At 45.1% G+C, this 22718-nt stretch overlaps 1 protein-coding gene across 1 annotated transcript; it reads right to left on the reverse strand.

Annotated features, from left to right (window-relative positions):
• Positions 1 to 449: 449 nt before the first annotated feature.
• Positions 450 to 21800, reverse strand: LOC144596744 (uncharacterized). Its single transcript, XM_078405489.1, has 2 exons — positions 21661 to 21800; positions 450 to 3711 (listed from the first exon to the last, which is right to left on the reverse strand). Exon 2 carries the CDS (start codon positions 3696 to 3698, stop codon positions 1611 to 1613), a length of 2088 nt encoding a protein of 695 aa, XP_078261615.1. The 5' UTR covers positions 3699 to 3711; positions 21661 to 21800; the 3' UTR covers positions 450 to 1610.
• Between the last annotated feature and the right edge of the window lie 918 nt (positions 21801 to 22718).

Genomic DNA, 22718 nt, shown 5'->3' on the forward strand with positions numbered 1-22718 from the left:
TCCTGCACCTATTTTCTATGTTTCTATGTTTCTCTGCACCCTATCCTCCCCCCCATCCCCCTCTAACCCCTCCCCTCCCCCCCACCCCCCCTTATCTTCCTTCCTCCCCCTCCCTCCCTCCATCCCCCTCCCCCCACCCTCCCTTGGAGATAGATTTTAACTTTAAAATGTGAATAACTTTAAAAATATAACACCGATTTCAATGAAACTTCTCCCATTATCACCAAAGGGACGACGGTGAGTAAGGTGGGCCTAAAATTGTGTGCCGTTTTGGCTGTAGTTCAGGAACAAACAAACAAGAGTTTTAGTATATAGATGTCATTAAGACACATTGGTGATCTTAAAGGAATTATCAATGAATGTGAGAAAATTCAAGGATTTGGTCAAACACCTCATCAAGCATAAACAGTTTATTGAAAAGTTAATGCGAAAAATTGAACATATTCTGGGATATCTTTAGCAAATTACAAACAGCTTAATCTCAGGCAAATGTGATCCTCGCCATAAGTCTCAATTAAAGCAATTCAAAACAATTCTATTCTAATAAACAAATAATAAATCAGAAATGCAAGATGTTTTACTGAATCACAGAATTAGTAGCACAGGAGGAGGGCAATTGGGTGATTGAGTTAATGTTAGGTGTCTGGCAAGAAATCTATTCAACCTCATCCTTCCACTTTACACAGAGCCCTATAATTTATTTATATGGAGCTTCAATTTATTTAGCTTACATGCCTTCCCAAATCTCCTTGGAAAGCTACAATCAATTATATTTCCATCATCTTTAGAAACAGCAAGTTCCAGATTATAACCACTTTCTGGACGAGTCCTTTCACTCCCAGATCACGTGCCATTTGTCTATTATTTAAAATCAGTGTCTACTGGACTTGCTAATGAGAACAGTTTTATTCTATTTAATTAATCCTGCTGTAACTATTCCTTCACTCTCTCCAGAATCATCAAATCATTCACTACAACACTGGTGAATATTTCAGTTGTGACTTAACCTTAGAAAGGTTCAGACTCAGTGCCTCTGCTTCTGAGGCTCCAGATCCCATTTCGCTCACCACCTTCTTCCACTGTAATAAATTTACGTGAAAATGTTTTGATTCTTTGATGTTTTGATTCAAAGTGTCATACAGCATGGGAGCAAGCCCATCGGCCAAATTCATCCATGTTAACCAAGTTGCCCATCTAAGCTAGTTCCATTGGCCACGTTTGTGGCATAACTGTCTAAACCTTTCCTATCCATGTACCTGTTGAAATATTTTATAAATGTTACTATACCTGCCTCTATGACATCTTTTGACAGCGCATTCCATGTACCCACAAGCCTTTGTGTAAAACATTGCAGCTCGGGCTCCAATTAAATCTTTCCCTTCTTACTTTCAACATATATACTCTCGTTCTTGACTCCCTTGCCCTTGGAAAATGACTACGTGCATTCAATATTTTGTCTATTGTCTAAGATGCTGTTTTTCATGTAACCTGCTGCCCCCTTCACAAAAAAAAGCAACACCCTCTTTATTAAAATATAATGAAGATAGAAATGATAAACTGCATTGATCTTTGGGAAGTGGAAGTGAGGTCTGTGAAGGAGCAGACGATTACTAAAAATCATCAATGACATCCTCTGCTATTTCCACATATCCCTCATGGATGCCTCCTTGCACGGCATTTTGAATTTCTTGAATTTCTTCTGGAGTGGCTGGGGCTAGCAAGGCCTTCATACTGTTATTCATCCTATCTATTCTCGCCTGCACACGTTCTTTATACTGGTCTTTGTTCCTCAGAACAAGATCCTCTATGGCTTTTGATGCTTCATTGCAGTCTGATCCAAACTTCTTATGTTCCCGATCAAACTTAAATCTGTCCCGATTTGGGTCGAGTCCCAGTAATTTCCCCAGGCTGTTGACTCGGTCCATCAGGTGGTGGGTGGAGACTTGCACATAGGTTTCAGCAATCATGTGGACAAGGCTCGCAATGTTAGTGGCCTGAGAGATCTGTGTGTACAGTAGATCCTGTGTCAGCTGGTTCGGTGAATAGCCGGAAATCTTTTCACTGTACTCCGTGAATTTGAGAAGTGATGGGTTCAGAGAGCTTTCGATCAGGTTTGACATCATGGTGAAGAAGAGCACCATCTTCCCCCATTGTTCCTTCACACGGCCTAAAGCATCCAATCCCTTCAAGAGCATCGTCACAGTGTTATCAAAGTCTATTTCCTGAACATTACAATGCTGCAGAGTTTCCAGGATCTTTTGGAGCTCTTGGTTATTCTCCTTTACATTCTCAAAGCTTCTTTCGTACATCTCCTGTGAGGTTCGCAGCTGTGCTGCAGACTGCTCCACTTTGACCCTGGCATTGAGACTGGCCATCTGTACACCGCTGTTTCCCCCTGCTGGCTGAGCTGTTGCAATGTTTGGTGGACTGGCAGTTAACCCCATGGACCCTGTCTTTCCCTTGCTACGAGAGGTGAATGTAATTGAATCCTGCATCACTTGTTTGAACTTCGCAGCTGTATCAGCCATTTCCTTTTTGTCAGCGTGTGTAGATTTTCGCATTGTTTCCAGCTCCTCACATATTCCAATTCCTGCTTCACAGATCTTCAATGCTGCGTGCTTATCTTTGCAGTCCACTCCATCTGTTGCTTTCTGTTGAAAACGATCCAATCCACTTTTGCAAAAGCTTAAAATATCAGCTCCGTCCGCACTTTTCAACTTACCCAAGTTAATATTTTTATCCTTGCTCAGGAAAGAATGAAGGTGTGTTATAACATTTTCTAGAGTCTCCGCTTTATAAATGATATCATTCTCAACTTCTTCAGCAGAATTCAGATTGGAGTTATGATCGCTGGAATTATGACATTTTTTACTGCTTTCATCAGAGGAAATAGCCCTGAACATGCTTCCACTGATGAATTCACTGACACCATTCATAAGTGTTTCTGCTATAGCCATGCGCACAGCATTCCAGCCAACTGGTATATCATTCATGCTGGCTTTGTAATCTTCCTTTGCTTCCTTCATTTGGGTTTCCATTTTTTTATGATTTTCTTCTATCATGGCTTTTCTTTCTTTAGCTGCTTTCTCCTGCATTTTAGCACGTTCCTTTTCAAATTGTATTTTCTGTAATTGTTCCTCATATACTCCTTTGGAGCTTGTGCAGGCCTCCAGTAGTTCATTGATCAGACGGATGAGTGCGTTAAATTTCTCCTCCACAGCCGTGGAAAGCTTCAAGCATTTATCTGCAGAAGATTTGATATTCTTCAGAGGGATCGGGAGGAAGTCTTCAGTGATCTTTGGATTCTTCTGCACGAGGAACTTCACAACTTCCCTCATGTCAGTCGGGACTGTCATGGAGAGAAGCCGGATTTCGTCCATGTTCTTGTGAGCTATCTGAAAAGCCTCCCAGCCCTCATTGCTCACTTGCACTAAAGAGGCACGGAATGATTTGGGATATTTTATGAACTTAAATCCTTCCTTGGGCATACCCTTGTCAATTGCAAAGTCTTCTCTTGCAGAAAGGAATATTATTTCACCTAAAATGGCTACAGAAAGTGGGCCAGGCATCAGGAATTGTTCCCAGTTACTGTATGGCTGCAAGAACAAAGCATTGTCTTCCCTGACATCAGATGCTTTGGTGATGCTCCTCACCGCCGTCTTTATGGAAGCAACAGTTTTACATTCCTCGCTGGCCATGGTGACTCTTCTCCTGCAAGGGAAATAGTTGCAGTAAACACCAAGGATGTTTGAGTACCTAATATTAAAGAGGTAAACCTCTAGGGCAGCACAGTGGCACAGCGGTAGAATTACTGCCTTATTGTGTTTGCAGCGCCAGAGACCCAGGTTCGATTCTGACCATGGGTGTTGTCTGTTGTACGTTCTCCACACTCCAAAGACGTACAGGTTTGTAGGTAAATTGGCTCGGTAAACGTGAAAATTGTCGCTAGCGTGTGCAGGAGAGTGTTATTATGCGGGGATCGCTGGTCGGCGCGGACCCGGTGGGCTGAAGAACCTGTTTTCCCTCTGTATCTCTCAACCATGTGACACTACTCCCCCCAAAATGATAAAGTGATTCGCAGACAGGAGTATCTCACATCATCCCGATATCCTGTGGAAGTGTCTTCTTGGTGACTGGGATCCCAACAGCTCAATCTGGAGGATGGACTGTGTGCAGAGTCAAATGAGAGATGGGAAACAGCTCACTGCCATTTTTGGGCATCTTTTAAATATTAAACTTATTTCCAGCATCTCGCTGCATTATTAAAATGTTGATGATGGTTTTGACATGGAAGCAATATAACTCCTAAAGTCTGTTGGTGCATTAAATGTGAAGGAGGGTTAATTCGCGCCTTTGCTCCATCCACACACCCATGTTATGTACCCCACGAAACCTTAACGTGTGTCTGTAAATTAAGGACCTGACAGTGTCAAGAATGCGAGGTTGACTTCAGGGATTTGTGGCCTCTAGCTAGTGTCACTGGAGGCATTGTGAGGGGGCATCAGAGTTCTGTACTTTGGTAGAAATAGTTCTGTACTTAGAAGGGTGCTGGCAATCGAGGTGTTAATGTGCTGAAGTCTGATGGATACATTGACGGGAGTTGCGGTCAGGTGTTGCCGAAGAGACCTGAAACTTGACGAGTTATGAGAAGTAGTGGGAGAGATGGCGGCAAGAGCAAATTTGGAGATTTATGGAAGTAAGGTGAAGTGACTGGGAATGTGATACACAGAAAGACTTATCAGATTCTAAATTATTTCTAAAATTTAGTTTGGGGTTTTGCAAATCCAATTTTACTTAATTCTGAACTATTAGAATCTGTTACATTGCTTGCTAAATCATTGAATCAAGGAAATTTTAGCCAGAAGTGGTCCTGCTGCTCCTTGTCTCTATCTTGCCCAATAATAGACTTTAGACTTCCCGGCTCAGTGTATAGTCTGGCACATCATGGTTCTTCAAGATGTCATCCGGGTATGTTCTCTCAAGCACCAGCCCACAAGTCAAAGTTCTGAATTGGGGCAAGGCCAGCTTTGATGATATTGGACAGGAACGTGACAAAATTGTTAGAATAGCTTGTCCACCAGCTAGGCCTCAGCTCGTCATTATGTGACTGGATCCTGGACTTCCTGCTGGAACGACCGCAGGCAGTGAGAATGGGCCCGCACCTGTCCTCCACTATCACCCTGAGTACCGGCACACCACAGGGCTGTGTTCTGAGCCCCATGCTCTACTCCCTCTTCACACACGACTGTGTTCCTGCATTCGACACCAACACCATTGTCAAGTTTGCAGACGACACAACGGTGATCGGGCTTATCACCAACGGGGATGAAACAAACTATAGAGCGGAGGTGCAGAACCTGGCGGACTGGTGCTCGGATAACAACCTGTCCCTAAATACCACCAAGGAGCTGATCATCAACTTCCGTAGGTCACATAACGAGGAATATGCCCCGATCTCTATCAACGGGGACAGTGTGGAGAGAGTGTCCAGCTTCATGTTTCTGGGCACTCACATTTCGGAGGACCTAACATGGTCGAATAACACTGCTGCGCTGGTCAAGAAGGCACAACAAAGACTGTTCTACTTAAGAACACTGAAAAAGTCTGGTCTACCCCAACAGCTGCTGACGACCTTCTACCGCTGCACCATAGAGAGCATCCTAACGCATGGCATCCCTGTGTGGTACCTCAGCTGCACGGAGGCAGAAAGGAAAGCTCTACAGCGGATGGTCCATAGAGCTCAGAGGGCCATCGGAACACAGCTACCAGACTTGGAGGGCATCTACAACACACGATGCCTCAGAATAGCTACCAGCATCCACAAAGACTCTTCACACCCCTGCAACAGTCTGTTCGTACTCCTTCCATCGGGCAGATGATACAAGGCCTTCTACGCCCGCACCTCCAGACTCAGGAACAGCTTCATCCCCAGGGCCATAGCTGCTGTGAACCGGTCCTGCTGAGCCGGATGGCCACAACGCATAGATCAACTTGCACTTTACCCTGTCTAAAAACTGTTACAATTGTTTCGTTTCGTTGGGTTGCTGTTAATTACTTAAATTATTGCATCGTATGGGAGGCACATTCCCAATCTCGTTGTACCCCTGGGTACAATGACAATAAAGATATATTGTATTGTATTGTATTGTATTGTATTTGTGGGCAAAGGGACATCTGCAAAATGGGATGCTTTTAATAGTGTGATGGTGAAAGTTCAAGGCACGCATGTTCCTGATTGAGTGAAAGACAAGGCAGGAGTGAGTAGGGAGGCTGGATGTTGAGAAGGATAAAGAAGGTGTCGGTTAGATATAGGCAGCTGAGATCAAGTTTTTGCCTGGTGGCATTTAGGGGACTGAAGAGCATACTTAAGAGAGAAATTAGGAGGATAAAAAGGAGGCAGGAGATAACTCTGGCAGACAAGATTAAGGAGAATTCAAAAAGATTCTACACCCATTAAGGGAAAGAGGGGATAAGCAGAGACAAAATAGGGCCCCTTAAACTTGAAGTGGTCATCTATGTGTGGAGTCACGGGAGAAAGGCAAGATCCTCGGTGAGTGTTTTTTCTCTGCTTTTACCATGGTGATGAGGGAACTTGGGATCGTTCAAAACTCCGCTGCCCGTCTACTCACACACACCTCGATCCGTGACCATATCACCCCCGTCCTTTATAAACTCCACTGGCTCCCCATCCCCCAGAGAATCCAGTACAAAATCCTCCTCATAACCTACAAAGCCCTCCATAACCTGGCCCCATCCTACCTGACCGACCTCCTCCACAGGCACACTCCCACCTGCACCCTCCGCTCTGCAGCTGCCAATCTCCTATCCCCCCACATCCGGACCAAACTCAGATCCTGGGGGGACAGGGCTTTCTCCATCGCTGCTCCCACCCTATGGAACTCACTACCCCAAACCGTTAGAGACTCCTCCACACTCACCACATTCAAAACATCGCTGAAGTCTCACCTGTTCAGTACTGCCTTCAACCACTGAAGGTCACCTCACCTTCTGTCTCCTTTCTCTGTTCATTTATTTATTTACTTATTTATCTATTTATTCATTTCCCTATGTTCTCAAAATCTCTGTAAAGCGTCTTTGAGTATATGAAAAGCGCTATATAAATAAAATGCATTATTATTATTATTATTATTATTATTATTATTATTAGAGATGTTTTGAGGGCAGTCCACATTATGGTTGAGGAGGTGCTGGGTTTCCTAAGGCATATAAAGGTTCCTGGGCCTGATCAGAAATATTCAAGGACACTACAGGAAGCTGAAAAATAAATTGCAGGAGTCCTGTCTGAAATATGTAAATCATCATTACACAAGGGCATAGTGAGGTGACTAGAGGATGACTAATGTTTTCCCTCTGTATGAGAAGGTTTACAAGAAAAAGCCTGGGAACTATAGACCAGTGAGCCTAACATATGTGGTGATAGTTACTTGAGAGGATTCTGAGCAAAAAGATATATTGGCATTTGGGTAGACATGGACTGATTAGGGATAGGCAGCATGGTTTTGAATGTGGAAGAAAGTGCCTTACAAATTTGCTTGAGATTTTTGAAGAAGTAACCAAGAAGGTTGACAAGGCCAAGGCCATCGATGTTGTTTATATGGACTTCAGCTAATCCTTTACCGATGTTCCACAAGTTAAACTGCTCTGGATGGTTAGATTGCATGGGATCCAAAGAGAGCAAGCTCAAGGCATAATTATTAAATATACAGATGACATTAAAGTAGGTGGTATCGTACACAGTGAAGATGTTTATCAAAAATTGCAGGAACTTAATCAGCAGGGCAAGTGGGCTGAGGAATAGCTAATGTAGTTTAATGCAGATAAGTGCGAGGTGTTGCACTTTGGGAAGTCAAACCAGGCCAGGACCTTCAGGGTGAGTGGTAGGTCCCTAGAGAGTATTGTATAGCAGGGGATTCAGGAAGTTCCCTGAAAGTGGCATGACTGGTAGATAGTGTGGGGAAGAAAGCTTGTCTTCATCAGTTAGGGTATAGAGTATAGAGGTTGGGACATTACGTTATAGTTGTTCAAGGCATTGGTAAAGGTTTGGGGGATATGGGCAAATGGATCTAGCTTGCATGGGGCATCTAGGTTACCATGGACAAATGGCTGAAGGGCTTGTTCCCATTCTCTATGACTTTTTATTCCTTTGTCTCGGTCTCCTTTCTTTCAAATAAAATAATCACAGCCTGGATAGTTTCTTTTTATAGCTTTCTCCATCCTGCCAATATCTTTGTAAATCATCTCAGCAACTTACTGGTACTATCACATATGTGGAGTGTGGTGACCAGAATTGTGCACAGTATGTTTCCTGTGACTTAACTAATGTTTTGTACTATCCCAGCATGAGCTCTCTACACTAGCATTCTGTGCCTTGGTCAATAGGACAAGTCTTCCATATACCTTCCCGACCACTTCACCCACATCTCCTGTTACTTTCAGGATAACATGGACCTCTACACATGATATCCTGCCATTTATTACATTCCCTTGCCTTCTTTTCCCTCTGGAATTTGGAAAGAGATACAGTGTGGAAACAGGCCCTTTGGCCCACTCCGAGTCCACTCCAACCACCAATTACCCATACATCAGTATTATGCTATCTCATTTTTGCATGCTACACATTTGGGACAATTTACAGAAGCTAATTAAGCTACAAACCTGCACGACTTTGGAATGTGCGAGGAAACTGGAGCACCCAGATAAAAATCCACGCAGTCACAGGGAGAACATGCACACTCCCCCAGAATCCAACCCGGGTCTCTGGCGTTGTGTGGCATCAGCTCTACCGCTGTGCCACTGTGCTACCCAAGAATGATGATAGGATTGAAGACCATTTATCACCAGATATATGGCATCTTTATGTAGCTTGAATTGTCTTCATAATAGACAATAGACAATAGGTGCAGGAGGAGGCCATTCGAGCCAGCACCGCCAATGTGATCATGGCCGATCATTCTCAATCAGGACCCCGTTCCTACCTTCTCTCCATACCCCATGACTCTGCTATCCTTAAGAGCTCTATCTAGCTCTCTCTTGAATGCATTCAGAGAATTGGCCTCCACTGCCTTCTGAGGCAGAGAATTCCACAGATTCACAACTCTCTGACTGAAAAAGAGAGGGCCCCTTGTTGGGGCCCCTTGTTCTGGACTCCCCCAACATTGGGAACATGTTTCCTGCCTCTAACTTGTCCAACCCCTTAATAATCTTATACGTTTCGATAAGATCTCCTCTCATCCTTCTAAATTCCAGTGTATACAAGCCTAGTCGCTCCAGTCTTTCAACATATGATAGTCCCGCCATTCCTAGTAAACCTACGCTGCACACCCTCAATAGCAAGAATATCCTTCCTCAAATTTAGAGACCAAAACTGCAAAGAGTACTCCAGGTGCGGTCTCACTAGGGCCCTGTGTGAGGACCTCTTTGCAGAAGGACCTCTTTGCTCCTATACTCAACTCCTCTTGTTATGAAGGCCAACATTCCATTGGCTTTCTTCACTGCCTACTGTACCTGCATGCTTCCTTTCAGTGACTGATGCACTAGGACACCCAGATCTCGTTGTACGCCCCCTGTTCCTAACTTGACACCATTCAGATAATCAACCATACTAGCAGTACTTGGGACTAAGTTACTTTTTGTGCTATGAATTAAGCTTTGTAGAGCCCCACTATACATAGTCATCCATTCACTACAATGGACACTATGTCTTCAGGCACATAAAAATGAACTTACCCCCAGGGCCTGACCATGTATACCTTTGGACGTTGTGAGAAGTGAGGGAAGAAACTGCTGGGGTTTCGTTGGAGACTGGTGTATCTTTCTTCACCACAGTTGTGATGCTGGAAAGACTGGAATGTGTAGAATGCTGTGTCATTTTAGAAAGGTTGCAAGGACAAACCCACATCCTGCAAGAAGGGCATACAATTGCCCTAACTGCCATCTCCACAGCATAAAGACCAAGGAAGTGTCACACAAAAAAGAAAAACTGACCATCCTTTCTCCTGCTATCACTCTCTCCTCCGCCTCCTCCGTGAAGCCTCATGAGGCAAAGTTTCATCGCTTGCCCTGAGCACAGCATGTGTACCTTAACACACAGCCTCTCGTAACATGCTACTTTCAAAAGGATGCTCTGCTAGTCAATAGGCTGTTGCACTAATTAATTAGTTGTAGGACCTCACGAGGTGTATTATAGGACATTGTGAGAAGCTAGCGAAGAAATTCCCGGGGTTCTGGCTGTGACTTTTGTATCTTTGTTTGCCACGGTTGTGGTACCGGAAGACTTAAAGGTGCATAATGCTCTGCCTTTATTTTAGAAGATTTGTGAGGACAACTATGGAACGACAAGCCAGTGAACCTGGCATCAGTGAAGGGTAAATTATTCAAGGGAATTGTGAGGGATAGATAAGATCTACAAGCATTTGGATAGAAAATGGCTGATTAGGGATAGTCAACATGGCTTTATGCATGGAAAATTGTGTCGCGCCATTTAAAATTTATATTTAAAGAGGCGACCAAAAGTAATAGACAATAGGTTCAGGAGCAGGCCATTCGGCCCTTCGAGCCAGCACCGCCATTCAATGTGATCATGGCTGATCATTCACAATCAGTACCCCATTCCTGCATTCTCCCCATACCCCCGGACTCCACTATCTATAAGAGCTCTATTTAGCTCTCTCTTCAAAGCATCCAGAGAATTGGCCTCCACTGCCTTCTGAGGCAGAGAGTTCCACAGATTTACAACTCTCTGACTGAATTTTTTTTTCCTCATCTCCGTTCTAAATGGCCTACCCCTTATTCTTAAACTGTGGCCCCTGGTTGTGCACTCCCCTAACATTGGGAACATGTTTCCTACCTCTAATGTGTCCAATCCCTTAATAATCTTTCATGTTTCAATAAGATCCCCTTTCATCCTTCTGAATTCCAGCGTATACAAGCTTAGTCGCTTCAGTCTTTCCACATAACACAGTCCCGCCATTCCGGGAATTAACCTCGTGAACCTACGCTGCACGCCCTCAATAGCAAGAATATCCTTCCTCAAATTTGGAGACCAAACCTGCACACAGTACTCCAGGTGCGGTCTCACTAGGGCACTGTACAACTGCAGAAGGACCTCTTTGCTCCTATACTCAACTCCTCTTGTCAAAAAGGCCAACATGCCATTAGCTTTCTTCAGAGCCTGCTGTACCTGCATGATAACTTTAAGTGACTGATGAACAAGGACACTCAGATCTCTTTGTATTTCCCCATTTCCTAACTTGACACCATTCAGATAATAATCTGCCTTCCTGTTCTTTCCATCAAAGTGGATAACCTCACATTTATCCACATTAAACTGCATCAGCCATGCATCTACCCACTCACACAACCTGTCCAAGTCACCCTGCATCCTCATCACAGTTCACCCTGCATCCTCATCACAGTTCACACTGCCACCCACTTTATGTCATCCGCAAATTTGCTAACGTTACTTTAAATCCCTTCATCTAAGTCATTAATGTATATTGTAAATAGCTGCGGTCCCAGCACCGAGCCTTGTGGGACCCCACTAGTCACTGCCCGCCATTCTGAAAGGGACCCGTTAATCCCTACTCTTTGTTTCCTGTCTGCCAACCAATCAAATAACAAGGGCAAAGTCACAAATGTTTCCTCTATAGACCAATATACTGGTAACCAGTGCCTCAAAGTCACAATGTGTAGGAAGGAACTGCAGATGCTGGTTTAAATCAAAGAAAGACACAACATGCTTGAGTAACTCAGCAGGCCAGGCAGCATATCTGGAGAGGAATGGGTGGCATTTCGGGTCGAGACCCTTCTTCAGACAAAGTCACGGGAAAGACAAACGAGAGATATAGACAATGATGCAGAGAGATATAGAACAAATGAAAGATAGGCAAAAAAAATAATATGATAAAGGAATGTAGAACTCATGGACTTCATTAACCTCACCATCAATTTCCATCAAATTGACTTGGACCATCTCTGACACATCCCTTCCCAATCTGCTTCCTGCAAAGACTCTATCCCCTACTCCCAATTCTTCTGTCTACGCCGCATCTGCGCCCAAGATGAGGTTTTCCATACCAGGACATCCAAGATGTTCTCATTCTTTAGGGAACAGGGGTTCTGCTCTCCCATCATCAATGAGACCCTCACACGTGTCTCCTCGGCACCCCGCAGCTCCGCCCTTGCTCCCCTTACCCCTCATCGCATGTCCTGTATTTACCAAATGCTCTTTGGATACTGTACCAAGAGGATTCCAAGGCAATATACCTTCAGCTAGCCCCACTATTTATTTATCTAGGTGTGACAACCTTTGAGTTACCGTACTTCAATTAATCAGTTGTAGATTTATCATTATCAAGGAGAATATAGTCAACTTGAAACTCACTTTATATCAGCGCAGTTGTAATCTACAAATACAGCAGAGTAAATAGAAACTGGAGTTGCCTTTCCAGGAATCAGGATGTCACATTTAGTTTTACTTACGGGAAAACTGAAGCCTGATTTCCAGGAATTAAAACACACTTTAATTTAGTGAACTTTCACTTATTTTCTGTTTTCATGAAACTTTCTACTTGTACTAAAGATCGACTCAAAGTGCTGGAGTATCTCAACAGATTAGGCTGCAGTTCTTGAGCAAAAGGATAGGTGACGTTTTGGGTTGGGACCCTTCCACAAACTGAAAGTAGCAAGTCGGGTACGGAGAGGGAGAAGAGAAGGCGGGAAATGCCCAGGACAAATCAGGGCTGGCAGCAAATGACCTCAGCAGGGTGCTGCGCGTTTGAGAGCTGGGGAAGGTGTGATTTCAAGAGGGATACATCGTGGCAAACTGTGAACCTGGTTAAATGACCAGGTTGGGGTAGGTGGCACGGGGAGAGGGGAAGGGAGTTTTAGTAGAAGTTACTTAAAATTAGAGAATTCAATGTTCTGCTGGTTTGTAATCTACCCAGGCGAAATATGAGGTCCTGTTCCTCCAATTTGCATGCGGTCTCACTCTGGTAATGGAGTAGGCCCAGGACAGAAAGGTCAGTATGGGAATGGGAAGAGGAGTTAAAATAGTTAGCAACCGGGAGATCCAGTAGGCCTCGGCAGACCAAATGGTTCAGCGAAACAATCGCCGATTCTACGTTTGGTCGCGCCGATGTACAGGAGCCCACATTGGAACACTGAATTCAGTAGGTGAAGTTTGAGGAGGTGCGTGTGAACCTCTGTCCAATCAGAAAGGACTGTCTAGATCCCCGGATGGAGCCGATGGAGGGGGTATAAGGAAAAGTGTTGCATCTTCTGCTGTTGCAGGGCAAAGTACCTGGGGAGGTGGTGGTTTGGGTGGGAATGGATGATTGAACCAAGGAGTTGCAATAGAAGCGATCCCTGCAGAAGGCGGAAAGTGGTGAAGATGGGAAGAAATGATTAATGGGATCACACAGGAGGTGATGAAAATGTCGGAGAATAATGTGTTGGATGAAGTGGTTAGTGTGATGAAAGGTGAAGACCAGGGAAACTGTCCTTGTTGTGACTGGGAGAGGGGGAGGGAGAGCAGAACTATGGGACACAGAGTTTCCCATTCCTCTTCACTTTCTCTTCTCTTTTATTCATATTTTCTGGCCTGCTTAGTTCAATATAATAGACAATAGACAATAGGTGCAGGAGTAGGCCATCTGGCCCTTCGAGCCAGCACCGCCATTCAATGTGATCATAGCTGATCATTCACAATCAGTACCCCGTTCCTGCCTTCTCCCCATACCCCCTGACTCCGCTATCTTTAAGTGTTCTATCAAGCTCTCTCTTGAAAGCATCCAGAGAATTAGCCTCCATTGCCTTCTGAGGCAAATTCCACAGATTTACAACTCTCTGAGTGAAAAGGTTTTTCTTCATCTCCGTTCTAATTCTTAAACTGTGGCCCCTGGTTCTGGACTCCCCCAACATTGGGAACAACAAGTTTCCTGCCTCTAACATGTCCAATCCCTTAATAATCTTATATGTTACAATAAGATCCCCTCTGATCATTCTAAATTCCAGCGCATACTGGCTGGTGGAATCAAGAGAAATCAGCAGTAGCAGCAGCAATCAGTAGTAGTAGCAGCAATCAACAGTAGCAGCAGCAGCAGCAGCAATCTGCAGTAGCAGCAGCAGCAAGCAGCAGCAGTAGCAAGCAGCACCAAGCTGTGTTGCTTGGGAAGTAGTGTGGGGATTGTGTGGGGATTGTGTGGGGATTGTGTGGGGATTGTGTGGGGATAGTGTGGGGATAGTAAGGAGTAAGACCTGTGTGATCTCCCGGACTAGTTTCGATCGCCTAGCTTGGGTTCGGAGAGGAATTTCCCGGATTTTTTCCCAAATTGGCCTGGGTTTTTTATCCGGTTTTTCGCCTCTCCCAGGAGATCACTCAGTTCTTTTGGGTGGGCGGTTGGAGCGGTTGGAGTAGCGGCCGGGCGGTAGGTTTAGTAACCGAGCGCGGGGCTTTGTTTGGAGAGTATGACTGCCAGGGCAGTTTTTTGTTCTGGGTGTCAGATGTGGGGAATCTGGGAGTCTGATAGTCTTCCAGACATCCACATCTGCGCCAGGTGTGACGAGATGGGGCTCCTAAGGGACCGTATTAGGAACCTGGAGCGGCAGATCGTCTGATCAGGGAGAGTGAGGAGGTTATAGATAGGAGTTATAGGGAGGTGGTCACTCCTAGACCACGGGAGGTAGACAAGTGGGTCACTGTTAGGGGGGGCAAGGAACAGAGGCAGGGACTAGGGAGTACCCCGGTGGCTGTACCCCTTGGAAATAAGTACTCCTGTTTAAGTACTGTTGGGGGGGACAGCCTACCTGGGGGCAACGACGGTGCCCGGGCCTCTAGCAAGGAGTCCGGCCCTGTTGCTCAGAAGGGTAGGGAAAGGAATAGGAGAGCAGTAGTAATAGGGGACTCTATAGTGAGGGGGTCAGATAGGCGTTTCTGTGGACGCAGTCGGGAGACCCGGATGGTGGTTTGCCTCCCTGGTGCCGGTGTCCGGGATGTGTCTGAGCGTGTCCAGGATATCCTGAAAGGGGAGGGAGAGGAGCCAGAGGTCGTGGTACATATAGGTACCAACAATATAGGTAGGATAAGGGAAGAGGTCCTGAAAGGAGAATTCAGGGGGCTAGGAAGAGAGTTAAAAAAAAGGACTTCCAAAGTAATAATCTCAGGCTTACTGCCTGTGCCACGCGATAGTGAGAATAGGAATGGAGTGAGGTGGAGGATAAATACGTGGCTGAGGAACTGGTGCAGGGAGCAGGGTTTCAAGTTTCTGGATCATTGGGACCTCTTCTGGGGGAAGTATGACCTGTACAAAAAGGACGGGTTGCATCTGAACCCGAGGGGAACCAATATCCTGGCGGGGAGATTTGCTAAAATAACTGCGGAGACTTTAAACTAGTACGGTTGGGGGGAGGGACTCAAACACAGATAGCTAATAGGCAGTGTGTGAGGCAGGAGGCAGAAAAGGGAAACATTCAGACCCAATATGTAGGGGAGAAAGAAGGGAAAAGAAATAAACTGAGAATAAGAAATGATGGGTCCCTTAAATGTGTATATTTTAATGCTAGGAGCATTGTAAGAAAGGTGGATGAGCTTAGAGCCTGGATTGACATCTGGAAGTATGATGTTGTGGCGATCAGTGAAACATGGTTGCAGGAGGGTTGCGATTGGCAATTAAATATTCCAGGATTTCATTGTTTCAGATGTGATAGAATCGGAGGGGCAAGAGGTGGGGGTGTTGCATTGCTTGTCAGGGAGGATATCACAGCAGTGCTTTGGCAGGACAGACTAGAAGGCTCGATTAAGGAGGCTGTTTGGGTGGAACTCAGAAATGAGAAAGGTTTAGCAACACTTGTAGGGGTGTATTATAGACCGCCAAATAGGGAACGAGAATTGGAAGAGCAAATATGTAAGGAGATAGCAGATATTAGTAGTAAGCACAGAGTGGTGATTGTGGGTGATTTCAATTTTCCGTATATAGACTGGGAATCACATTCTGTTAAAGGGCTGGATGGTTTGGAGTTTGTAAAATGTGTGCAGGATAGTTTTTTGCAGCAATACGTAGAGGTGCCTACCAGAGAAGGGGCAGTGTTGGATCTCCTGTTAGGAAATGAGATGGGTCAGGTGACGGAGGTATGTGTTGAGGAGCACTTTGGGTCTAGTGATCATAATGCCATTAGTTTCAATATCATTATGGAGAAGGTCAAATCTGGACCAAGGGTTGAGATTTTGGATTGGAGAAAGGCTAATTTTGAGGAGATGAGAAAGGATTTAAAAGGAGTGAAATGGAAATTGTTGTTTTATGAAAAGGATATAATAGAGAAATGGAGGATATTTAAAGGTGAAATTTTGAGAGTACAGAGTCTTTAAGTCCCTGTTCGGTGGAAAGGAAAGAATAATAATTTGAAAGAGCCGTGGTTTTCCAGGGAAATTGGACACTTGGTTCGGAAAAAGAGGGAGATATACAATAAATATAAGCGGCAGGGAGTAAATGAGGTTCTTGAGGAATATAAAGAATGTAAAAGGAATCTTAAGAAGGAAATTAGAAAAGCGAAAAAAAGATATGAGGCTGCTTTGGCAAGTAATGTAAAAGTAAACCCCAAGGGGTTCTACAGATATGTCAATAGCAAAAGGATAGTGAGGGATAAAATTGGTCCATTAGAGAGTCAGAGTGGACAGCTATGTGCTGAGCCGGAAGAAATGGGGGAGATATTAAACAATTTCTTTTCTTCGGTATTTACCGAGGAGAAGGATATTGAATTATGTGAGGTAAGCGAAACAAGTAGAGTAGTGATGGAAATTAAGAGGATTAAAGAAGAGGAGGTACGGACACTTTTGAAGAATATAAAAGTGGATAAGTCTCCAGGTCCTGATAGGATATTCCCTAGGACATTGAGGGAAGTTAGTGCAGAAATAGCAGGGGCTATGACGGAAATATTTCAAACGTCATTAGAAACAGGGATGGTGCCGGAAGATTGGCGCATTGCGCATGTTGTGCCGTTGTTTAAAAAAGGTTCTAAAAGTAAACCTAGCAATTATAGACCTATTAGTTTGACGTCTGTGGTGGGAAAATTAATGGAAAAGATACTTAGGGACAATATATATAATTATTTGGATAATCAGGGCCTGATTAGAAACAGTCAACATGGATTTGTGCCTGGAAGGTCATGTTTGACTAATCTTCTTGAATTTTTTGAAGAGGTTACCAGGGAAATTGATAAGGGCAAGGCTGTGGATGTTGTCTATATGGACTTCAGTAAGGCATTTGACAAGGTTCCACATGGAAGGTTGATTAAGAAGGTTAAATCGTTGGGTATTAATAGTGAGGTTGCAAGATGGATTCAACAATGGCTGAATGGGAGATACCAGAGGGTAACGGTTGACAATTGTATGTCAGGTTGGAGGCCAGTGTTTAGTGGAGTGCCCCAAGGATCTGTGTTGGGTCCACTGTTGTTTGTCATTTACATTAATGATCTGGATGATGGTGTGGCAAATTGGATTAGTAAATATGCAGATGATACTAAGATAGGTGGAGTAGTTGATAGTGAGGTAGATTTTCAAAGTCTACAGAGAGACTTGGGCCTTTTGGAAGGGTGGGCTGAAAGATGGCAGATGGAGTTTAATGCTGATAAGTGTGAGGTGCTGCATTTTGGTAGGACAAATCAAAATAGGACGTACAGGGTAAATGGAATGCAGTGGAACAGAGGGATCTGGGAATAACTGTGCATTGTTCCCTGAAGGTGGAATCTCATGTGGATAGGGTGGTGAAGAAGGCGTTTGGTATGCTTGCCTTTATAAATCAGAGCATCGAGTATAGAAGTTGGGATGTAATGTTGAAATTGTACAGGGCATTGGTGAGGCCGAATCTGGAGTATGGTGTGCAGTTCTGGTCGCCAAATTATAGGAAGGATGTCGACAAAATGGAGAGGGTACAGAGGAGATTTACTAGAATGTTGCCTGGGTTTCAGCACTTAGGCTACAGAGAGAGGTTGAACAGGTTGGGTCTTTATTCTTTGGAGCGTAGAAGGTTGAGGGGGGACTTGATAGATGTTTTTAAAATTTTGAGAGGGACGGACAGAGTTGACGTGGGTAGGCTTTTCCCTTTGAGAGTGGGGAAGATTCCAACAAGGGGACATAGCTTCAGAATTGAGGGACAAAGGTTTAGGGGTAACATGAGGGGGAATTTCTTTACTCAGAGGGTTGTGGCTGTATGGAATGGACTTCCGGTGGAAGTGGTGGAGGCTGGCTCGATTTTATTATTTAAGAGTAAATTGGATAGGTATATGGATAGGAGGGGATTGGAGGGTTATGGTCTGAGTGCAGGTAGATGAGACTAGGTCAGGGAGAATGGTCGGTGTGGACTGGTAGGGCCGGACAGGCCTGTTTCCATGCTGTAGTTGTTATATGTTATACAAGCCACAGTCTAAGAATAATGGGTAGGCCATTTAGAATGGAGATGAGGAGACTTCCACATTCACACCTCACCTGCCCAGGCTTCTAATATTTATTTCATGTCATCAAGAGTTAGATATATGATCAACCATACAATATTTTGTACTTACCAAATGCTCATTAGATACTGTACTCAGAGGAGTCCAAGGCAATTCCTTTTGTGCATTCAGTCAGCCCCAATATTTATATAAGAAAATAACTGCAGATGCTGGTACAAATCGAAGGTATTTATTCACAAAATGCTGGAGTAACTCAGCAGGTCAGGCAGCATCTCAGGAGAAAAGGAATGGGTGACGTTTCGGGTCGAGACCCTTCTTCAGACTGATGTCAGGGGGGCGGGACAAAGGAAGGATATAGGTGAAGACAGGAAGATAGAGGGAGATCTGGGAAGGAGGAGGGGAAGGGAGGGACAAGGGAACTATCTAAAGTTGGAGAAGTCGATGTTCATACCACTGGGCTGCAAGCTGCGCAGGCGAAATATGAGGTGCTGTTCCTCCAATTTCCGGTGGGCCTCACTATGGCACTGGAGGAGGCCTATGACAGAAAGGTCAGACTGGGAATGGGAGGGGGAGTTGAAGTGCTCGGCCACCAGGAGAACAGTTTGGCCAACGCGGACCGAGCGCAGGTGTTGAGCGAAGCGATCGCCGAGCCTGCGCTTGGTTTCGCCGATGTAAATAAGTTGACATCTGGAGCAGTGGATGCAATAGATGAGGTTGGAGGATGTGCAGGTGAATCTCTGTCTCACCTGGAAAGACTGGTTGGGTCCTTGGATGGAGTTGAGGGGGGAGGTAAAGGGACAGGTGTTGCATCTCGTGCGGTTGCAGGGGAAAGTGCCCGGGGATGGGGTGGGTTGGGTAGGAAGGGACGAGTGGACCAGGGATTTACATAGGGAACGGTCTCTGTGGAACGCAGAGAGGGGAGGGGATGGGAAGATATGGCCAGTGGTGGGGTCCCGTTGTAGGTGACGGAAATGTTGGCGGATGATTTGTTGGATCCGCTGGCTGGTTGGGTGGAAGGTGAGAACAAGGGGGATTCTGTCCTTGTTGCGAGTGGGGTGAGGGGGAGCAAGAGCGGAGCTGCGGGATGTAGAAGAGACCATAGCGAGAGCCTCATCTATAATGGAGGAGGGGAAGCCCCGTTTCCTGAAGAATGAGGACATCTCTGATGCCCTAGTGTGAAACACCTCATCCCGGGTGCAGATGCGGCGTAGATGGAGGAATTGGTAGTAGGGGATAGACTTTTTGCAGGAGACCGGGTGGGAAGAAGTGTAGTCCAGATAGCTGTGGAAGTCAGTGGGTTTATAGTAGATGTCAGTCACTAGTCTGTCTCCTGTGATGGAGATGGTGAGGTCCAGAAACGGGAGGGAGATGTCGGAGATAGTCCAGGTATATTTAAGGGCAGGATGGAAATTGGAAGTGAAGTGTATGAAGTCAGTGAGTTCTGCATGGGTACAAGAGGTAGCACCAATGCAGTCGTCGATGTAGCGGAGGTAGAGTTCGGGGATGGGGCCGGTGTACGCCGGGAACAGGGATTGTTCAACGTACCCGACAAAGAGGCAGGCGTAGCTACGGCCCATGCGAGTGCCCATAGCTACACCTCTGGTTTGGAGGAAATGGGAGGAGTCAAAGGAGAAGTTGTTAAGGGTAAGAACCAGCTCTGCTTGGCGGAGGAGAGTGTTGGTCGATGGGGATTGGCTGGTTCTACGGTCGAGGAAGAAACGGAGGGCTTCGAGACCAATATTTATATGTTCAGTTGCAGATGGTTACTCATTTATCAAGGAGATTACGGTCAATTTGATCATCACTTTATCTCAGTAACATTGTTATCTACGGATAGGGCCGAATTAGGGAAGATAGATTTGCCTTTTCGGGAATCTGGAGTCAGTTTCACTTTTACTTATGGGAAAAAGAAAGCCTTACCTGGAACCATCACCCATCTGACCACGTAGACAGTTATTTCACAGGCAAAATATGTGCCAACAATGCAGAAACTCACAGCAAAAAAAAAAGCTCAGCGTGGCATCCGTACCAGATATTCCGAAAAGCTGTTCCATTAGTCTCGCTGTCTCTCCGCTCTTTACCTACATTCGTACATTCGTAACCCCCCCCCCTTCCAGTGTGAACCTGGTGTGAATATTCCGACCTAAACGCTGACCTCGATAAGTCAAGATGTAAATTGGAGCAGGAATCGGCCACCCATCAGGGTCTGTGCCATCATTCAATGCGGTCATCGATGACCTGAATGAGTTCTCAACTCCTCCTCTGTGTCAGCTCCCCATTTTGTGTTGGCCCATATTGTGTCATCGTTATTGTGCGGGCATCTGTCGACTGCACAACTCAATGGGCACATCTTTAAATTCAGTGAATTTGCTCTCTCTTTCTGTTGTATCAGATCTTTCTATTTGTGCTTCCCATTCCCATTCCTCTTCCCTTTTTATTTTTATACTTGCACCTCAATATACACTGCCTCTCCCAACATGGTGTTTTCAATTGATGGACACAAAAAGCTGGAGTACCTCAGCATCTCTGGAGAGAAGGAATGGGTGAAGTTTCGGATCGAGACCCTTATCGGCGCTCCACTGGTCAATAAGATGTTGCGCTAATGAACCATTTCCAGATGGTTATTCATTTATCGCAGAGATTACTGGCAACATATTTCATTGCATAACTTTATCTCATTGCTTTATCTAAAGCTCCAGTTCTTCAACGCTGAGTTATATTTTCTCAAGGTGAAATCATTTACTGCAGATGAGGGCGCCATAGATCATACTTGTTATAGTTTAGTTTAGAAATACAGCGCAGCAACAGGTCCAACCGAGTCCGCGCCGACCAGCGATCCCCATACACTGATAACATTCTACACTCACCAATGAAAATTTACAATTTCTACCCCAAAAAAACCCCTACAAACCTGTACGTCTTTGGAGTGTTAGACGAAACTGGAGATCCCGGAGAAATTCCTTGGGGAGAACGGACAAACTCTGGACATACATCACCCATAATCAGGATTGAACCCGGGTCTCTGATGCTGTAAGGCAGCAACTCTGCCGCTGCGCTACTTTGCCGCTCGTTCCCGCTGCGTGTCCTTGACTTCTGCATCCACACCCGACCTGGCCAGTCTTATACTTTTAAGTTCATGTAATCAAAGTTAGATATGATATGATCAATCATACCTCACCAATATTTTGTACTTACCAAATGCTCGTTGAATACTGTACTCCGAAGACTCAAAGGCAACTCCTTTAGTGCATTCGGCCAGACCCACTATTTATATATTCAGTTGCAGATGCTTTTCCCCAAAAAAAGGCAACTTGACACTGCATCTGTGACGTTGTTATCAGTGATAGGGCAGAGCAAATTTAAACTAGAGCTGTCTTTCCGAGAGTTGGTTACCCTTCCGGGAAAACGAAACCCTGTCATGGGACCACCACCCCTCTAATCACGTGCACCTTTACTGCAAAGGCAAAATAATATGTGCCAACAATATTGAAACTCACAGCACAAAGAGGCCACGCAGGGCATTTGTCCCGGATGTTCGGAAAAGCTGTGCCATTAGTCTCGTAGAAACATAGAAAATAGGTGCAGGAGTAGGCAACTTGGCCCTTCGAGCCAGCACCGCCATTCAATATCATGGCTGATCATAAACCAAAATCAGTATCCCGTTCCTGGTTTTTCTCCAAATCCCTTGATTCCGTTAACCCTAAGAGCTCCATCTTAGTCTCACATGGAAAACATCCAGTGAATTGGCCTCCACTGCCTTCTGTGACAGAGAATTCCACAGATTCACAACTGAAAAAGTTTTTTCTCATCTCAGTCCTAAACGGCCGACCCCTTATTCTTAAACTGTGGCCCCTGGTTCTGCACTCCCCCAACATTAGGAATATTTTTCCTGCATCTAGCCTGTCCAATCCCTTAAGAATGTTATATGTTTCTGTAAGATCCCCTCTCATCCTTCTAAGTTCCAGTGAACACAAGCCCAGTCGACCCATTCTTTTATCATATGTCAGGCCCACCATCCCGGGAATTAACCTGGTAACCCTACGCTGCACACCTTGAATAGCAAGAATGCCCTTCCTCAAATTAGGAGACCAGAACTGCACACAATACTCCAGGTGTGGTCTCACCAGGGCCCTATACAACTGTAGACGGACCTCCTTGCTTCTAAACTCAAATCCTCATGCTATGTATCCTCTCACTGTCTCTCTGCTCTTTACCTACTGCCCTGCGCATTCGCTCCCCTTCCAGTGTGAATC

Source organism: Rhinoraja longicauda, chromosome 9 (assembly GCF_053455715.1).
Source record: "Rhinoraja longicauda isolate Sanriku21f chromosome 9, sRhiLon1.1, whole genome shotgun sequence".
Classification (NCBI taxonomy): Eukaryota; Metazoa; Chordata; class Chondrichthyes; order Rajiformes; family Arhynchobatidae; genus Rhinoraja; species Rhinoraja longicauda.